Here is a 20,561-nt window from a genome sequence, read left to right on the forward strand (position 1 = left end):
GGCTTTTGAATCTATTGGATTCAGTTGCAAAATAATAATGGGTTCCATAGACTTCATCAGAAACTGCTAATTAATAGGCATCAATATTACTTCTCTCCCACTGTAGTTAATGGAAGTCCATTGAAAACTATTAGTTCAAATCTCTCCTGCAAGTTAACTTAATGATTAAATGGATGCAGGAGGTGATCTCTGTGCACATTGGAATCATTTGAATATCAGGATTCTATTAATTTTCTGAAGTTGCTCATCCGGTTCATTGACTTGTTTTCATTAATTTCCTAAATTCGATGGTCATTACTATGAGGGATGATGGAAACATCATGTCACTTGAACTGTACTGCTTCTTGATTAACTGCAGTCTAAAAGTTGTAGTGGAGGGGCCTGTGAATTTTATGATCTCCCTGATAAAGTACAATTGGAATGCATAACTTTAAGAACCACAGGAAGAGGTATTAGTTGTTTATTGTGAAAAGTTCCATCCTATCCTATACTATTTCAGACCAGCTGATTTATCCTTAACTGGTATTGTATGGGGTGCAATCTGTCAAGCTAATTGCTTCAACCATGCATTAAAATGATTTTACAAATTGGTAGTGCAAATTAGTGAAAGTCTGTAGTACCTTCCATGCATCTGATGGCTCTGGCAATAGTTCATTGCAGCAATCTTGTGTGCAAAAGATTGAGACAATTATGATAGTAAAAAATCAAAGGGTCTGGAGAGAGAGTGGGAATTGGGCATTGAGGAAAGCAGGTATGGTTGTATTGAACAGCAGAGCAGGCCCTCTGGCCTGAAAGGCCTATTCCTTCTAGTTTGTGTATATACATAGATCTAACTGGACTTTTTTTTCGTGGTTCTCTATCCTAGACCAAAACTGTGCACCTTCACTGTTCGTTCCTTTTAACAGATGTTTGATATTCCATTATATTTACTGGAAGCTACTAACATCACTGTTTAACTTTTTTAGCAGCAATTCTTTAGCAATGCCGTTGCAATCAAAAGATAACTCTTCAAGTACAGTTACCTTACTGTCTGTTTGGAAAAATGGGTGTAGTGAATTAATCCTAGATCACCCCCAATTTTAACAAGTGCCTTATCAAATTTTTGATACCAAGTTGGTTTGCTTGCTTTTAAGTTGTCAATCAGAGCAGCAAGCTCTAGTCAGAGCTTGTGGTTGTAAACATTAGTATGTGACTAGATCTCAAATTTAAACCAACCACTATTTCCATAATGGAAGTTAATTTCTCTGTCCTGGACACAGAACACCACCACTTAGGAGTTGTTGTAGTGCTGGAGAGAATGGCAGTGAAATTTTGAAATTCAAAATGGTCTGTGTCTTTAACTACTTGGAGTCTTTTAACTAACATCCATCTTTTTATGAAGTATTAATCAATGTTTTTGTTAAACAAAATAAAATGCTTCATAGTATCTGTGGACATACATTCCTGAGGCTGCATTTGAAAGCACCTTTTTGCAATTGAGTGACAAAGCAAATACAAAGTCTCATATATAGTTTCCATTCCTTGAGGGAGTGAAATGATTCCATGCATAAACATGGATAACTAAGAGTCGTCCATATTTATCTTGTATTTGTTATTTTTAATTATAGGAATACACTTTTTTCTCGTGAGTAATGGAGATAATTGTAGCTTGTGTTCTCTTTTGAATGCATCATTGATATGGGAAAATACAATTTCATTCTTCAAATCTGTGGCACACATTCACTGTCCATTTAATCCTTCAAATAAACTAACTCCGTTTGTAAGCCAACATTGCATTTATCAGGTATTGTAGAATCAAAAATTGCAATGATAGCAATAATTTCCCCCGATGGTTGAAAAGGTTTAGTAGCCTTGTCAAGAATCAAAGTGTTGGGAGTCTTTTTGTTTTCTGAAGCTATCCTCCACTTGCATTTAAAATTACTCAATTTTTGCATTACTTGCAAGACTGGTCACTTTGTAATCCAAGTAATCTGGTTAATATTATACCTCATCCATAGTTTCAATAGTACTGCAGTATCCTCTTGCTCTTGCAGTTTGGATCTAGCCTGGTGTAAGAAAATTTAGACATTTGGATCTATTTTAATGCTTCACATGCTGCACTTATCACTTTTTTTTATTTAAGAAGTTTCCAACAATGGAAGGTCTGTCAAGTGACCGGAATTAAATTTGTGACTAGTGAAAGACCAGCTGAAGGTCATGATCATTGCGCTTGCAGTAATTGTGCAACTAGTGAAAAAGTAAAATATTTGGAGTGTTCACTTAATCTATCCTGTCTTCTCTTGGCATTCAAACTTGACTGGATGTCGATAAATGGACATAGGCAACTTATTTTTTCCTCTGGCCAGACACCAATTGGTACGACAAGCATAACTCATGCTTCATGTTTCCATCACATGCGAGTAATCTCAAACTCATTCCAGTAGTACAATATCATTTGTTCAGAAAAGAATAGTCCTGCAAACCTTATAAACAACTTCACTCCCAACTGGCATTCTTCCACTAACTGAATTACTGATTAGGTTTTTATCTGTGCCTCCATGTTGGTATGGTTTCTGTCATGTTCTTGTTTTCTCTAATGGCTTCCTTCTTGTCTGTCTTAGGGAGAATTGGAACGGCAACTTCTGCAAGCAAACCCTATATTAGAATCATTTGGCAATGCCAAAACTGTGAAAAATGACAATTCTTCACGCTTTGTAAGTAAATGGTACTGAATTGTTGTCACCTTTTAAACTTTTCAGCTTGCAGCTGTCCCTAATTTTTTCTTCTACATGCATTTTGTCGGTTCAAGTCCCACTCTAATCAACTTAGTTCATGTGCACTGCTCCTAATGTCCAAACTCCATTTGAATGTGAAGATAAACCATGAAATACTTTATTGTTTTAATGAAGCACAGAAGTTGTTTGGTTATTGCACTGATCTAAATAAAAAATTTGTTCAATAAACGCTTAGCTAATGTGGATTGGCTTAGCAGCATGTTTTTAATACTACAACCATTCAAATAGTTAGACTTCCAAGATGGCTAACAGCTTAAAGTTTGCTTTTAAAAATGGACAAAATGTTTTAAATGAACAATTTTAAACAATCATAGAGAAAAAAACCCTTAAATCTGCATGGCTACTCAGGACATAAGATCAAAGGAACAGGAGTATGCCATTCAGCCCCTCAAGCCTGTTCTGCCATTCTGTGAAATCATGGCTGATCTGTGGCTTAATTCCATATCCTCCAATACCCTTAACAAAAAAAAATTATTTATCTCTGACTTAATGGCTGATTCAGCAGCCATTTTTGCTTTTTAAAAAGTTTCAAACATCTACCATCTGTGTGTGCAGAAGAGCTCCTAGTGTCTCTTAATGGCTGGGCCTAATGGTTAAATTATGCCCCCGAGTTCTGGAATCCCTAGCCATTGGAAATAGTTTCTGTATCTAACCTGGTCTTTTCTTGAAGATTTTGATCACATCCCTAACCTTCTAAACCTGGACATTATCCCCTGGGCACTACGGGGCAATTTAGCATGGCCAGTTCACCTAATCTGCCCATTTTTGGACTGTGGGAGGAAACCCAATGCAGACGTGGAGAGAATATACAAACTCTATACAGCCATCCAAGACTGAATGGAACCCGGGTCCCTGATGCTGAAGTGCAACAATGTTAACCACTGTGCTTCTGTGCCATTCTGGTCATTTCCCAGCCATGTCAGTAATTTGTCATCCGTTCTGTCAGCTTCTACTTTAGTGAAGTCTGTATGTGGGATGTTATCACGTACCTTTTGTAAGTCAATTTAAGCAACATCCATTATAAACAGGCCAGGAACATTAAACGAGCAGGAAAATTGACATTTTGGGCAAAAGCCCTTCATCAGGAATTCCTGTGCTTTTCGAGCACCCAGCTACAAGTGCTCCCCTACTTCCTTTTAACAGCCTCTTTACCTGCACTTTACTGAATCTAGTCTACCACATTCACTACGGTGTGGTCTCGTCTACACATCTGGTAAAATGATTGTGTCTGCAAAACAGATCCTGAGCTTCCATTGCCTGCCACTTCAACACACCACCCTGTTCCCTGACTGACATCTGTCTTGGGTTTGCTCCAATGAAGCTCCTTGCAAGTTGGAAGAGCAGCAACTTATTTTCTGCTTGGGAGCTCTATAACCTCCTGGACTGTGAGCTCATCAAGGGTGGCACAGTGGTTAGTACTGCTGCCTCAGTGCCAGAGACTCTGGTTCAATTCCCACTTCAGGTGACTGGAGTTTGCACATTCTCCCCGTGTCTGTGTGGGTTTCCTCCCACAGTCCAAAGAAAATGCGCAGGTTGGGTGAATTGGCCATGCTAAATTGCCCGTAGCGTTAGGTGAAGGGGTAAATGTAGGGGAATGGGTCTGGGTGGATTGATCTTCGGCGGGTCGGTGTGGGCTTGTTGGGCCGAAGGGCCTGTTTCCACATTAAGTAATCTAATTTTAGAGGGCACATTCTCCTATGTCCTTACCCCAACCATGACGCACACAGTTGTCTCTTGGTCTGCTATTGTACACAAACCATTGTTAGCCTAGCCACTAATTGTCGCCATTAGTAGCTATTCATTCTCCCAGGACAATCGTTATCCACGCTCTGTCCAACTGTTCTCTCTTTGGCTTCTATCATTTGCTCCTTATCCATCTTAACTCACTTTTTCCTAGCTGCCGTGAGCTCTGAGGAAGAGTCACTGCACCTGAAATATTAACTGATTTCTTCTATATAGATGCTACCAGACATGCAATTTCTATTTGTTTCATCTAACCAATTACCTCGGAGTGTCATCCCTTGACTTATGCTGCTGTGAAAACCCATCACCGTAAACCTTCAAAACTGACCTTCAAGTCATTTCTGTTTAAGGCTCTTAATCGGGGCTCCCACTTCAGCCAGTCATGTCTGCTTTAGCTAGCAGTAACCATAAAATGTTGTGGAATACAGATATTAGACTGCTGCTGCAACTAAAGAAGTAGTGCCATTAACTGGGGACATTAATGTTTCATTACCTCCAAAGATATTATAAACCTACATTGGACTGTTCATGTATCTCCTGATCAGTTTAGCAAGTTGAGTCATAGGACTTGACTTGTTCCTCTCCCTGTTAATCTGCTTTTGGAGTGTCATTCCAAAATTTAATGAGAAATTTTAAATGTCACCTCCTGAACTGGTATTCATACCACAGAATAAAAGCTGGATTTGTTTTTAAGTCTGTCTTGAGGTATAATTTTACATCCTTTCTATTCACAAATTCTAATACTTTTAAATGATGGAGCCATGAAAGTGTTACACAGCTCTATTGAAAAGACTTGACCTTTTAATGCCACTTATTTTTCTTAAATTGTTTACTCATTTTATGGGATGTGGGTGTCGCTGGTTGGGTCCAGCATTTGTTGCCTATCTTGAGTTACCCTTGAGTTGAATGGTTTGTTATGCTGTTTCCGAGATTAAGAATCAATCTCATTGTTGAGTCTGGAGTTGCATCTAGGCCAGACCAGGTGAAGATGGCAGATTTCCTTCTCGAAAGGACGTTAGTGGACAGTTTAGTTTTATTATCGTAGACTTGCAATTACGTGTTTAATTGTGCAATGTGAATTAAATCTGATGTAGTGGGATTCAAATCTGGATTCCCTGAACATTGTCATAGGACTAGCAATCCAGGAAATGTTATTACTCCATCACTTCCCTGCTGAGATCAATGAAATATTGAGCTCATTAATGGTCATTTATGCAATTGAAATGCTAATTTTGTTTAGCTATTTGCAGAACTTTAATTGAATATAATAGCAAATCAAACTAATTAACAAGTGAATATTAAATATACACGTACTAGTTTGTGAATATTCTGACAAACTTTGAAGAATGAGGGAACAAATGCAAATCTGCTTTGATCATCTAAGATACAGCTGAGAAACGTCACCAATCTAAACTTAAACTGAAACTCCAGAACTTTCAAAAGATTAAGCACTCAGCAACATTGAATAAGAAGTCAAAATTGCCTCATCACCATGCATAATTAGCATTGGGCCTTTTGCAGTTTTGTGAACAGACATTTTTTCCTGAGGGCATTGCAGGTTTGTTCTTTAGCTTGCATGTCTCGTTAATGTACTGACTGACTTTTGGGCTATGAGTATCAAAATACTTTTGTAAAAGGGTTTGGATAATATCCTACTCCTTGTGATGCCAGTTGAACCCTTTGTGGTTTAAAGCGTTGCAATCCCCAGAGCCTCTGAAAAATCCCTGTTTGCCTCTGAAGACTGTGTTTTCAATAAACATTCTGCAGGCCGTACTGTTTAATCTGGCAGGTAGTGTTTTTATTCACGTTTTCTCCTTTTGGTAGCCTTTCTATTTGCACACTTACCACACTACTGCCCTTGTGTAGTTTCCAGCTGAGAATCTCCCCAGGCTAATGAAGAGACCTTTGCTTGGGGTGGATGGTCATTTCCAAACAGATTAGACTGCACTCTGTAAGGTGCTCATACCAACTTCAAAACCCCATTTTGACTTGTTAGCATGAGTAATCCACGCAACTTTTTAAGATCAATCATTTGCGTTTTGGGTGGGGGAGGTGGGAAGAGTTATCATGGTAATCTGGATTGAGGGACCATTTTTAATGTATCCTACTTTTCCATATTTGGAGTTCTGGATTCCAGAAGGATTTTGTTTATTGCTAAAAATATCTGAGGCTAAGATGGTTCCAAAATAATTGAAGCAATAGCTTTGGAAGTGTGAAGTGTTCAAGGAAAGTTGAAGCCAACATTTTTGGGTTTGAGGCAATACATCTGTAAGTTATTTAATGTCTTAAGACTGCTGTGGTCTGATCCCCATGGTATTTTTATTCTGAAACCTGATAGACAATGTAGAAGCAAGTATCTACTGTGCCAGCTACAATTCCTTTAGAGTTTAACATTTCTAACATCATACAAATCAAACATTTGAACATCGAGAGGAGTTTAAATAGTGACTTGTTAAATAGAATTTCAAGAAGCAAATTATTTCATGGTAAAAATGGCATGACTAGTTAAAGCAATTTCTTGATGGGTGTACATTAAATACTGAATTGAAATATTTTAACACTTAACAGCAGTGCTATTCTTTAGCTTGTGAATGAAACTAAAGTGTTTTAAATGTTGATGGGGTGAACTCTGACAGGCAGCAAGCAACTCATTGCACAGCAGTCAGCTATTTTTCCTTGCGTTTACTACTTTCTGATATCTCTCCTTCGAGATCCCTGCAACTTCATATTTTTATTGAATTCTCTGCTCTTGCTCTCATGCTCCCCCTCCCCATGTTTTCTTGCCTTGTGAAACAGTCTTCTGTTCCCCCTCGGACAGATTGCTGAGAACCAGTCAGTCTGCACTGAACACAATGGGCTCTTGTTGCAATAATTACGTGGATGATGTGTAGAACACAACATTCTCAAAATGAACCTGCTCAGTGATGGAGTTTAAGGTGACCAGCTTTTTAGTCAGGTTATGGGGAAATAGCTTCATGTTGATGAGATGAGAGTCTCTGAAATTGTGCAGCACAAAGTTTTCTTCCCAGAACCCTGGTCAAACTTTTCTTAAATCCCAGAGCTGCGCCATCATGTGTGCATGCTCAGCCTTTGCTATCAGCAAGCTCATGGTTGCTAAAATGTGACATCAACAAATTGTGTGGATGGTGCTGACAGCCTTGAGAGCTCCTAGAATGCCAGCCTTTCTGGGGGTGTATCTCTAGGCTCAGCTACCAATCAAGGATGACCCCAGCAGTCCTAATGTATCTTCAATTACACTCTAGTTGCATTTGTTTTGCTACCAACTTGTTTTCCATTTGCGTTGTTAAAATTTGCCTAAAATGAAAACCAGAAACCAGGCTGCTTGACTGTGGAAACTGTCAGAGATTCTGACGGCAAGTAATTAAAAAGCTGACTGTGTGCAAAACTGCACGCATCCATTCCCTAATGGAGCTGCATGTAATGTTCAAATCTGCACCATGATCTTCACAAACCAATAACATCTTGGCAAGAAAATGATAAAAGTTTAAAATGAATAGTCGCCCCTCGATACATGCAAGTATTAGTTTTCCGAGGAACTGCTGTGAATGAGAAGTTCACGAATGCAGAGTCCATTTTAAAAATACCAGTTAAAAAAGAAACAAAAAATTGTGAGTAGGAGTTTGCCTGCAGATGTGGAATTTTTATTGCTGTTTTGGTCAGAATAGGTGACCTTGAGGATGCAGGATTTGCTGTGCCTCGTTAAAACTTTGTTCTCCAGCTCCTACCCTAAACCAGAATGGAAAGACTTCCAATTGTAACAAAGCCAGTGCATGCTTGCGGAGTTTCAATTCGACACGTTTGTTCCCCTAATAACCATTGAAAAGAAGAAAAAAATGTTTTCTGACACTTGGTCATCATTGCAGCAAAAAATGAATTTTTCTCTTCCCGTTCTGTTCATCTAATGCCCTGTTTTTGATACTAGGACTTGCTAAGCTAGTATTTGTTGCTGGACTAGTTGCCTTTTGAGAAGGTGGGGGATTACCACCTTTTAATTGCTGAGGTCCATACTCTATGTTGACTCTCCAGTGTTCTTGGGGAGGGACTTCTGGGATTTCTGCCATGAGCAGCTTCTGTAATATGTAAAATATGAAAAGATAACACAAGTTGACCACCTGCAAATTTAATTTAACTTGCTATGGAGTAAGACACTAGGCCTGTGAGGAATCATTTTTGCCATCTGTGAAACGGGACACTGTTTTTGAAACTTGTCATAGTGAAAACAACTTTGAAGGAATGTTTATCCAGTGAGTAAACTTCATTTTTATCAGAATTATTTATTACTCAAGCAATTAAACTAAAAATGTGCACTTAATCAAAACTCGAACTGATTTTATGAAATGATCAAAAGGGTTTTGTGCCAAGTTGAAGTTCTTTTCGGTCTTTACTTTTTGCACAGATTCTCTCTCTCTCTTTCACTACTGGAGCTCGTTTGTCATTTCTCTGGCACCATTTTCTTATGTCTCATTCTTAGCAATCTGTCCCATCTTTTATTATCCAGTGAGAATCCCCTCCTTTCCTGACCCCCTTTCTCCTTTAAACTGAGTTTTCTGGTATGTTCAGTAATTCATACTACTTCAGAGTCAGCTGGGATCTCTGCAGCTTAATCTTGATTTGTTATTTCAAATAAAAACAATCCATTTGCAGTGCAGAAATGATTGCAATTCTCCAAAGATTTAAAGTTGGTAACAGATTCATATGCTCTGCTGATATAATCTTGGCATCTTTTATAGAAGCTCTTTGAAAAGTTTAAGGCTCACATTGGGAATTTAAACTTGTAAAAGGCCACAATTGAGCTTCCTTTTTGTTTAAAAGGAAAATAACTCGCTGCCAAGTCAGTTGAGTTTGTGATTTTGATTTTTAGCTAAGAGAAATTGTAATGCCTGTTGCTTCAACAACATTGTGACCTATAATGATGGACTGAGCTTAAAATTATCTATAACATTGGAAAACAGGCTTGAAATACCGTTAATGAATTTGGGTTGGTTTCAGCTTTAATTCTGTTGTCTTCTGCTGAATTTCAATTCTATCCCCACCACCCCAAAAAAAATTTGTCATTAAATTAATCTAAATATTTCTCGCTGGATTTGACTCAGTTGTGGATGTGCTTGTCACTTATTAGTTGTGCTTGGAGTGAAAAATGTCTGAACAGCTCATGGCAGGTCTTGTTTCTTCACTATCACCTGACAACCTGTGAAGTTTTTTAACATCCATTAGCACCTTAACTTAAGATTATTTGGAATTGTTAAACTTGGCAACATTTTGTCTATGATTACTATTTTCAAGTGCATAATTTTATGTAAACTTAATATTTACAAAAGTGCTTAGTCTGGATGTATGCTTAAATAATTGATTTTCTCTTGTAGGGCAAGTTTATCCGAATCAACTTTGATGTGACCGGTTACATTGTGGGAGCCAACATTGAGACCTGTATCCTGATAAATGGTTGTATTTGAAGGGGAGGTGTAGGATAAAAATATTCTCTTTTTGAGATTTTTGCTTAGTTTTCGTGGATATTTAGATAATGCTAGTAAACTGTTTTGGAGGTGGAAGATTATTCTTTATCAATTCATGATGCATTTTGAAGGTGAATGGGGATAATGAGGAAAGATGGAGCTGATATTGAAGGCCAGCCATGAGTTACGTTGATTGGTGAAGCAGATTCGGGGTCCAAATGATAAACATTTTCGGTTCGTTAGACTCTTTTATGCACAAACCAATTATTAATCCAATATTTTCAATGAGCCCAGTTTGATTTGGAAACAGAAAATTTGATAAAAGGAAGATCCTCTCTCAAATTGAGATCTTCCAATAACAGGTTAACTAAATCTTACCAAACACACAGCCATCTTAAGTTTAATTTTTGCAACTGTTTTGTTTGTCAATAGATACTCTAACTTCCTCTCCAGATTTGCGCTATTTAAGGTAAAGTTTTGTAAATGGCAGTCATCTGTCAATTGTTACAAAGGCCTCAGCATTTTGACAACCTGGAATTTGGTAGGCATGTTAAAATGTTTAAAAATAATCCTTGACTTTGACCAGATCTTCTGGAAAAATCTCGAGCAATCCGCCAGGCCAAGGAAGAAAGAACGTTCCATATTTTCTATCAGCTGCTTTGTGGTGCAGGAGAACATCTCAAATGTAAATCAGTTCTGGAATGAAAAATGTTGAGAAATATTCTTGTTTTCCCCCTCACCTTGCAGAATTAGTCAGATATGAGGATTTGGATAGAATTCGCCATGCTCCACTGTATTCAATTTGCTTTCCTCCCCCATATGTTAGACTGGAAATTCTAAGCTCAGGCATGCAGAGATTGCAGAGCAGTGTTGATTTCCAAACTTCAGTGGAAATGAGACATCTGGGATTAATTTTTGACTTCACTTAAGGCTTTAGTCTCAAGTGATCATACAATAATCAAGTTGGAATTTGTTCAACTTATGATAAAATTAATGTTGATGTTATCTAGTTTGCACATTATTTGCCCAGATAATGTGGCAAGCATCAACACTACTTAATTTTTAAATTACATATGTTTTGGCATTCAGACAAGAATTGGAGCAGTTTAGTGTTGACCCATTGTACAAGTGCCCCAGCAAGTTCACACTTTTGCCAGAATTTTGTTTACTTTTATCAATCATGTTCTATTGGTATTAATGGGTAGGGCAAAGTTTTCTTTTTTTGGTACAGTTTGCCACCTCACTGCTTGTGTGGAAGAATGACCAGTGTTCCACTAAACCATAACAGGCCAGAAAAAAGTAGTTTTCATTCCCAATTTTAACTTCAAGATCCACTACTAAATAAAAGGAACAGTAACCATATTTCCCCCCTTGATTTGCAACTCAGTGTCCTTTCTATAAAGAGTGTGTTAACTAAACATTTTTTTATTCCATTCTGACTTCTCTAGTCAAACATGTTAATGTTCAATTGTTTGAAGCAGGTTGTCACGGCTATTGTAAAGGTGACTGTTTACTGGTTTCACAAATGCAAACAAGTATAACCTGCAAAAGTGTCTCCTTTTTAGGAAATGTGCCTGGAAAAGAGGGGTTGTGGATAGAAGGGAGACTTTGCAGATGAAACAATGTACTGCTTTTGAGGCTGTCTTTTTAATTATCAGCCTTTAAATCTGATTCCTGTAATTCATAACTTTTTGGATCTTCGCTTTTGCATCTGACCCTCCCTCCTTGATGCACTGATGCCCTTTCCTTGTTTCCTGTAGGATCTAAAGTCTTGCTTTCTACAATGTAATTTTATTTCCTGTGCACGTATCAATTTTTGAGTACAAAACCTATAATGGAACTTTATTTTTTTTTTAAATACACAGCTGATTTGTTGCTTGAAGGATTTAATAGTTACCGTTTCCTATCCAATGGTTATGTCCCTATCCCTGGACAGCAGGAAAAAGATAACTTCCAAGAAACCATGGAAGCAATGCACATCATGGGTTTTTCACATGAGGAAATTTTGTGTAAGTTGGTATCTTTGACTAAATATGGCAATCAATAGACAAAAATTCATAAGATTAATGAGATTCTGTTCTTTTAAAGGTGAGAAAATAGAACCTTGAGGTTTTTATTATTGCGCTTAAATTTTAATCAGAAAATGGGGAAAATTCATAATATGGGGCAATATTGCATGGTGGATAGTTCACAAATACAGAAACCACTTTTCAAAGGCTTCTGGTCCATCTGAACTGATCAGTGGCCTTGATCTTACAACAAGCACAGCAGCAAAATTGACAGTATTTGATATTTCAGAAATCAACCCGTGCAGTTAAAGGGGCAAATACAATCAGTCGGTCAAACCCTAATTTAGATAGTGGTTGTAAGACTGCATGGGGAGGGAAGGGGAAGGTTTGGGAGGACTTGGAACATCCTATTTAAGTTGCCTTTTAGTTGTCAATCTTAAATCTGTTCATGTATGGCTTATTCACCTTTTTCAGTTTTTATTCTAATTTCTCCTTCCTTTTTTAAGGTACTGAAGGACTTCCCATGCTTTTAGACCATTAAGGGGAGGGCAATGAGCTGGTAGTAGTCTAGTTGAAGTGTTGATCCAGGGACCCACAGCAGATGGTGGAATTTGAATGCAAAGAAAAACTGGAAATTGAGTCTAATGGTGACCACTAATACTTTTATCGATTGTCAGAAAAAACTCATCTAGTTCATGCCCTTTAGGGAAGGAAACTGGCATCTGCTCTATATGTGACTGCAGACCCACCACAATGTATTCCACTCTTAACTGCCCTCTGGGCAGTAAATGCTGGAACAACCAGTGCGGCCCTCATCCTGTGAATGAATCTTAAAAATTGCAAATCTCTGAACTGATAAGAATTTCCATTTTTATGTAGTTGATTTTTTTAAGTCCCTTTGGGAATGATTGAACATTACCGAATGAGGCACTAAAGAAACATTTGACCCTTTAATTTTACACAGAATTTCCAATTTCAAGTATGATTCCATGCACTTAACTTTTTAAAATCTCTCATTTATATTTTAATCCCACAATGTTAGTAAAATTTATATTTATAAAATGTTTATAATTTAGTTCATGACTTGCTTGTGGGAATTCTTCAGTCTGGTTGCTTACCCAACTTTAACATTTACTGTAGCTGATACCTGGAGATGCCCTTAATCTAGCACCAGATTCCAGTTAACACCAGGAATCATTTTAATATTGGTGGGGAGCTTTGAGAGGTCGCCATTACTGATATTAGAAGCATTTCTTTTGCTAAATCATCAAAAGTAAGTTGTCTCTGAAATTAAAAAAAAGTGAGACTTTGTTACATTTTCTGTTTTAATGGGTGAACTTTTTATTTGGATTTTTTTCTTGTTTTTCATGTTTTTTTTCAGTTTGGTTACATAGATCCGCAATGTGGTTGTGAAAAATGCAATTCCAGTTTTAGCACAATGTTCTAATCCTGTGAATTTTTAAATTTCTGAACAATTTAAATTTAACAGGTACATCAGACTGTATATTTAATGCTCAAACAGGCATTAATATCGATCACTATTTCTGGTGGTGTTTTTCAGGAATATGTTCATAATCCATGTCAGGTGGTTCTTGGTCAACTGGACAGATACATTTTCCTCATTGAATTCAATGGGTTTTGAGAAGCAATTAACATGTAAATCTCTTTCCAGTGGTCATAATCTCACTAAGCATATTTCCCACTGCATTCACTCGAGTATAAAATTGACATGGAGTATGTTCAATTTTAGAGAAATGTGCATGTTTTTTTCCATTAGCCCAACTTTGTTCTGTGAAAGTCATCCAACATCAAATTGATGAAAGTGAACTGGAAATGGAATTCTGTCTTAAAGCCAAGACTTGGTCTGTATGGTTCTTTCACTTTAAGTCTGAAATCCTATCCAAACATTAACTTGTTATTATAGTCACCCAGCAAATATTGATAACACTTCTGATTTTTGTTTCTGTATTTGTGCTCTAAGCTACAAAGTTAAATGTTGTCATGGCTGTAGTAATTACAGAATAATTAACTGCAATAAAAAAATGTTCAAGTTGATTGATCTCTTCAATACTCCAATTTCCAATCAAAATTGTGATGTTTACTGCCTACCATGGGTTGCAAAATAATATTGAGTGAATGAGTTGCTCTCAAAGGTGATACCAAACATTAGTGATTGTGAATTGGCACTTTGTTTATTAAACAGTCAATACCATTATTAAACATTGGATTAAAAGCAATTTAATTTAAAGCTTAAGATGTAGCTTCAGTAAAATGCAAGATCTTTTGACTAATGAAGCTTTAATCTTGTAATACATCAGTATTAATAGTTTCCATTCAGAATGTTACTTATCTGAAGTCTTTTGTTCCACTAGTAAAGTGCCAGCAGTTTACAGTCCTACTCTTGCTTAGTATACAGATGACAACCTCTGAGATCAGTCTTGTAAATTTGGCTAGATTTAGTTCCCCTAGTACATTCAGTCTCTGAACAGCAAAATGTTGTTCTGCTTCCATGGTCTTTATATCTAGCCCTTAGATTACAGGGGAATATGGTGAATTGGATCCAAAATTGTTCACTGTTTTTGCAAATGGAATACAGCTTCCAGTGGTGGTCCAGTGTTCTGTGGGTCTCTTGTTTATGGTATATGCTAATTTTCACTTTGTGAAGCATGATTTGGAAAGTTGCAGATGCCACAAGTTAGCAAGACAATTGCTATTAAAGAGGGTGCTGTTCCAGCTGGACAATATCTTTTGAGTGGATGGAAAAATGGCAAATGGAATTCAATCCAGAAAAGTACAAGGTTATGCATTTGAGGGCAAGGGAAATAAAGCAAGGGAATACATGTGGGATGCTTTCCTTTGAGCAAGGAATAACAAAGCTGTGGGATAATATTGGAACACATTAGGTCACAGCTATGGTTGTCTATGTCTATGAATCTTGTCTGTTTCTGCTCACCATCTTAGAGATGGCATAATTGTTTTGAATATAGGGGAGAGTTGCAGGAATGTTTCCCAGGATTTGAAAATTGCAGATTTGAGGTAAGACTGGATGTGCTATGGTGGTTGTCCTTGCATGAGAGGAGGCTGAGGTGGAAAATGAATCAGGTCACCCCTCAATGAGGGGTTTGGATAGTGGACATGACAGGTGGAGAAGTCAGTTAATGGGGACAGATTTAAAGGTCATGGGTAGAATTTGAGAGCACAGGAGGAAAAGCTCACCCCTCACCAAAAAAAAATGATAGTTGATTTTAAAAAGGAATCTGTCTGCACCTGAAGGGCTGTAAGGCCACCGGTCAAATGTTGGAAAATGGATTAGAATGGGCAGCAAGTTTAATACCAGCAATGTGCACATGCTGTAACCTTTCTATGGCTCTTCTCATTCTTTGGTCTTATGCTGGTGTACCAGTGTCACGTTTTTGAATTGCTGTGCATTTCTGTATGAATTCCTAGGATTGAATGTTAAGTATATGCTCTACCTGTTACTTCGGTTATGTCATACTTGACAATATTTCAAGTCATTAAGGAGCTTTAAAAAGGGTTTTAAGTTTTCAAACTGTGTGGTATTTAGTTTAGTCAAAGGTGCATTCATAAAGCTGGTTTAGCATCAGTGTAGCTGTGTAAATGTAACCTGCCTTGGTAACCTTCCATGCAAGGATCCTGCTCCACTACTTTCAGAAAGCTTTGATCTTTTATATTTGATTTTGCATTCTCCAGTGTAATTTTGAGTTGGATTGTTTTGCTCTGTGTAAAATTTCGAGTGGGTTTGCAGTGTTAGCTGCAGCTATGTCATGATTTAGTTTAAAGTGGCCATAATTGGTTTGAGGAGCTGAACCCAAGAAAATGCTGGGAAAGATTTTCAGACCGAACAACTCTGATGCCTGGTGAATATCATTGTCCCATCTTTTACTACAAAGATCTAAATTTCTTTTATAGCATGATAGTTTGGACAAGAGACATTCTTAATTGTTCTAATTGTGTTACTTTCTAGCAATGTTGAAAGTAGCTTCATCAGTACTGCAGTTTGGTAACATAGTCTTCAAGAAGGAAAGGAATACAGACCAAGCATCTATGCCAGACAACACTGGTAAGCTATCAGTTTATAACACAAGTTTGTGTATTATGCCAAAAACACAATTTTTAGAAGTAGATCTAAAGAATATACCGAAGTTGCAGCTAGTTAGTATAATATTAGATTTCTCCACATCAAAGAAAGTTAGCTTTGGTTTTCTAGCCTAGCTGTGGCCATTGCAGTATTGCCATGCCGGCCGTTAAACGAAGCCCAGTATAGGGAGTTAAACAATAACTTCCCTTCCTCCCTCCAGGGACTTTAGACCATAAGTCACATTAGTTTGTTCTTTTGTTGTTTGCAGATTTTTACACTAAGGCTACTTGTGAATTTTTCTTTTTCAAAATTGCATGCAGTCTAACAAGATTATTTGGAGCCTAGAAAGCAATTGTAAATTGCGCAAAAATATCAAATGTATTGTAATGTTGGTAGAGCAGATTTGTTTCTTTTTTTTTAAGAAAGCGTTCAAAAGCAGAGAATTTGTTCACCTTTGTAAGGGTCCTGGGTTAAACTGTGCATGTTAATTTTGATGCAGTAGCATTTACCTCAACTGCATCTTGTAGTACAGTATTCCATGGTATTTACTTGTGAAGACATTCTCCTCAACCTTATTTTGTTTTGCGACTCGTATGAATAATGGGCATGGAATCACAAGACAACTACTCCTTGTTTAATCAGTTATTTAATATCCAAGAGGCAATTTGAGATGAGTGTTTGTGGGGTTGGAACACAAATGTGTATACTGTGTACGTATTTCTACTTCAGACCTATCCACATGAGTTCCTCTGTCTTAGGGAGGCTGGCCCCATCTACCAACTAGCTCGCTTCTGTGATAAGAACAGAAATGCTGAAAATACTTGGCATGTTAGAGAGAGAATTGATGCCTCTGATCCTTCAGAGGACTCAGCTGCTTTTTGTGATTTGCTTTCTATACTGAAAAATAATAAAACAAACTGAGGCATTTATCCAATTATCAAAGTTGTTCACCATTGAATGGATATACAAATGCTGCTCAATTTTGTGGAATTGTTTTTCTCCATGCCTGCTAAAAATCCACTAAAGTGGAAAATAAATGAAGCCATTTGTTAAGAGATCGTTCAGTAATCTGTACTTTTTTTTTTGTAAAGCTGCTCAGAAACTCTGTCACCTACTGGGAATGAATGTGATGGAATTTACTCGTGCTATTCTCACACCACGTATCAAAGTCGGTCGAGACTATGTTCAGAAGGCACAGACCAAAGAGCAGGTATGACTGTGGCTTGCAGCACTAAAAATCAATTGAAGTTTTTTCATTGCTATAAATTTATTTTTGATTTTTGTTTTAAGGCTGACTTTGCAATTGAAGCTTTGGCAAAAGCTACGTATGAACGTCTCTTTCGTTGGCTTGTTCACCGCATTAACAAAGCTTTGGATAGGACAAAACGGCAGGGAGCTTCTTTCATCGGCATTCTGGATATTGCTGGCTTTGAAATCTTTGAAGTAAGTTTATAATTACTCTGTGTAATCCTGGCTCTGCCTTAACTTCGGTGTTTCCTAGTAGAGTCCCAGATAGTCATCAAGCAGTATACGTGACTGATTTGATTTTTAAGTTAGGTCATGCAGATCTCAACATGATCCTAATTGAGCTCAAGCAGACATTGAGAAAGTTAGTAATTGATCGTGGTGGGAAAAGGACACTGAGCAATGGCTATTTGAGTGCGGTTTCCTGTATGCAGTATATAACCACGGCCATTTGTGAGTTGTCCAATTTTAAGATCGCCACCTGTGCATGGCTGGAAAATATTTAGTCTTAAAGCATTCAATTGAACAGTTCACTCTGTATAACATATTCTAGTAGGTGCTTTGAAAGCAAGACTAACGTGCAGCCAAGAATGGAAAAAAGCTTGAGGGCAGTTTAGGTTGGTGGGAAAAGTGCAGAAGAGAATGAACTATACTTCAAGACTACTTTAATTTTAAAATTGATGGATGAAATTCTGTAGTCACTGGATTTATCAATGTGGTTGAATGAAAATCTATGATTGGCATGGTCCTGTACCATAGCGTTTGGTATTTGTCTGCGTTCTTAGCAACATTTTTTCCATTTTGTAACTTACTTACTACCCTTGAGTAAGTTTCTTTCAACTTTAATGTGAGATTTTTTCACGTGCTACCGGAGAATGTATAGTGGAGAATAGGGGAATGACGGAAACTAAATCAGTTTGTTCTTTGCCTATCTTCACCTAAGACAGAAAATTTCCCAGAAATACTCGGTGACCAATGAATTTGGGAAACTAAGGAATTGGAAGACATTAATACACTTAAAGACTAAGTACTTGGAAAAAATTAACTGAATTGAAGGCTGATAGCTTCCTTGGACCAGATATCTACATCCGGAGTATTGAAGGAGAGAGAACTAATGCATTTGGTGGTTATCTTTTAAAATCTATGGGATTCTGGAATGGTGCAAAAGCAACTGTTGTTTAACAAGAAGAATGGAGAATTGCAGACCTGTTAGCCTGATGTCACTAGTTGCAAAAATAGAATATGTACTGGGTATGACAACTGGGCACCTAAAAATGAACGTTTAAGCAATGAAGTCACTTTTGTCAATGTACAGCATTTTATCAACATTTTACTGTAACTTTTTTTGTACGATAGTATATCTACAAGTAAATGGGAATCCATGGATGGTGGTCAATTTGGATATTCAGAAAGCTCATACTGGGGTTAATAGAATTAGAGCATGTGGCATTGTGGGTAATAACAAATGGATTTAGTTTTGACAAAAGCAGTAGGAATAAACTGGTCATTCTCAGGGTGCTTAATGTGTTGCTAGAAAATCGCAGCAGATCAGGCAGCATCACAGGAACAAGAGAATCGACATTTCGGGCATAAAGCCCTTCAGGAATAAGGAGGGTGTGCCACGCAGGCTAAGATAAAAGGTAGGGAGGAGGGACTTGGGGAAGGAGCGCTGGGAATACAATAGGTGGAAGGAGGTTAAGGTGAGGGTGATAGGTCGGAGAGGGGATGGGGATGGAGAGGTCGGGAAGAAGATTGTAGGTCAGGAAGGCGGTGCTGAGTCTTAGGGTTGGGACTGAGAAAAGGTGGGATGAGGCGAAATGAGAAAGCTGGAGAAATCTGCACTCATCCCTTGTGGTTGGAGGGTTCCTGGCAGGAGATGAGGTGCTCTTCCTCCAGCCGTCGTGTTGCCATGGTCTGGCGATGGAGGAGGCCAAGGACCTGCCTGTCCTTGGTGGAGTGGCAGGGGGAGTTAGTGTTTAGCCACAGGGCGGTTGGGTTGGTTGGTGCGGGTGCCCCAGAGGTGTTCCCTGAAACGTTCCGCAAGTCGGCGGCCTGTCTCCCCAATGTATAGGAGGCCACATTGTGTGCAGCGGATGCAGTAAATAATGTGTGTGTGGAGGTGCAGGTGAATTTGTGACGGATATGGAAGGATCCCTTGGGGGCCTTGGAGGAAGTGAGGGGGAAGGTGTGGGCGCAAGTTTTGCATTTCTTGAGGTTGCAGGGGAAGGTGCTGGGAGTGGAGGTTGGGTTGGTGGGAGTTGTAGATCTGACGAGGGAGTCATGGAGGGAGTGGTCTTTCTGGAAGGCTGATGGGGAGGGAAATATATCCTTGGGGTCTGTTTGGAGGTGGTGGAAATGACTAAGGGTAATATGATGTATCTGGAGGTTGGTGGGGTGGTAGGTGTGGACCAGTGGGGTTCTGTCCTGGTGGCGATTGGAGGGGCGGGGTTCAAGGGAGGAGGAGCGAGAAGTGGAGGAGATGCGGTGGAGAGCGTCGTCAACCACATCGAAGGGGAAATTGCGGTCTTTGAAGAAGGGAGGTCATCTGGGGGGTTCAGTATTGGAAATTGTCCTCCTGGGAGCAGATGCGGCGAAGGTGAGGGAATATGGGATGGTGTTATTACAGGGGGCAGGGTAGGAGGAGGTGTAATCTAGGTAGCTGTGGGAGTCAGTCGTTTTATAGTAAACGTCTATATTGAATTGGTCATCCGAGATAGAAATGGAGAGGTCTAGGGAGGGGAGGGAGGACCTCAAATTTACCTGGACCATCTCAGACTCCTCCCTCCCCTTCCTAGACCCCTCCATTTCTATCTCGGGCGACCGACTCAACACGGGCGTTTACTGTAAACCGACTCCACCAGCTCTCCGTCGCATCTCCTCCACTTCTCGCTCCTCTGCCCTTGAACCCTACCCCTCCAATCGCCACCAGGACAGAACCCCACTGGTCTACACCTACCACCCCACCAACCTCCAGGTACATCATATCATCCTTCGTCATTTCCGCCATCTCCAAACAGACCCCACCATCAAGGATATATTTCCCTCCCCTATCAGCGTTCCGGAAAGACCACTCCCTCTGCAACTCCCTTGTCAGATCCAAACCCCACCCTTCACTCCCAGCACCTTCCCCTGCAACCGCAAGAAATACAAAACTTGTGCCCACACCTCCCCCCTCGCTTCCTCCAAGGCCCCAAGGGATCCTTCCATATCCGTCACA

General features: G+C 38.8%; 1 protein-coding gene across 2 annotated transcripts in view; it reads left to right on the forward strand.

The window, feature by feature from the left end:
• Positions 1-20,561, forward strand: part of LOC132827645 (myosin-10) — a 149,898-nt gene that overhangs the window by 78,763 nt on the left and 50,574 nt on the right. For both annotated transcript variants that reach the window (XM_060844231.1, XM_060844232.1), the window contains 7 exons: positions 2,601-2,693; positions 9,902-9,965; positions 10,578-10,676; positions 11,857-12,000; positions 15,986-16,081; positions 17,191-17,309; positions 17,390-17,542. In XM_060844231.1, the coding sequence (XP_060700214.1) occupies positions 2,601-2,693; positions 9,902-9,965; positions 10,578-10,676; positions 11,857-12,000; positions 15,986-16,081; positions 17,191-17,309; positions 17,390-17,542 (768 nt within the window). The remainder of the gene's footprint in view (positions 1-2,600; positions 2,694-9,901; positions 9,966-10,577; positions 10,677-11,856; positions 12,001-15,985; positions 16,082-17,190; positions 17,310-17,389; positions 17,543-20,561) is intronic.

The sequence above is a fragment of the Hemiscyllium ocellatum genome, chromosome 25 (genome assembly GCF_020745735.1).
Source record: "Hemiscyllium ocellatum isolate sHemOce1 chromosome 25, sHemOce1.pat.X.cur, whole genome shotgun sequence".
NCBI lineage: Eukaryota > Metazoa > Chordata > Chondrichthyes > Orectolobiformes > Hemiscylliidae > Hemiscyllium > Hemiscyllium ocellatum.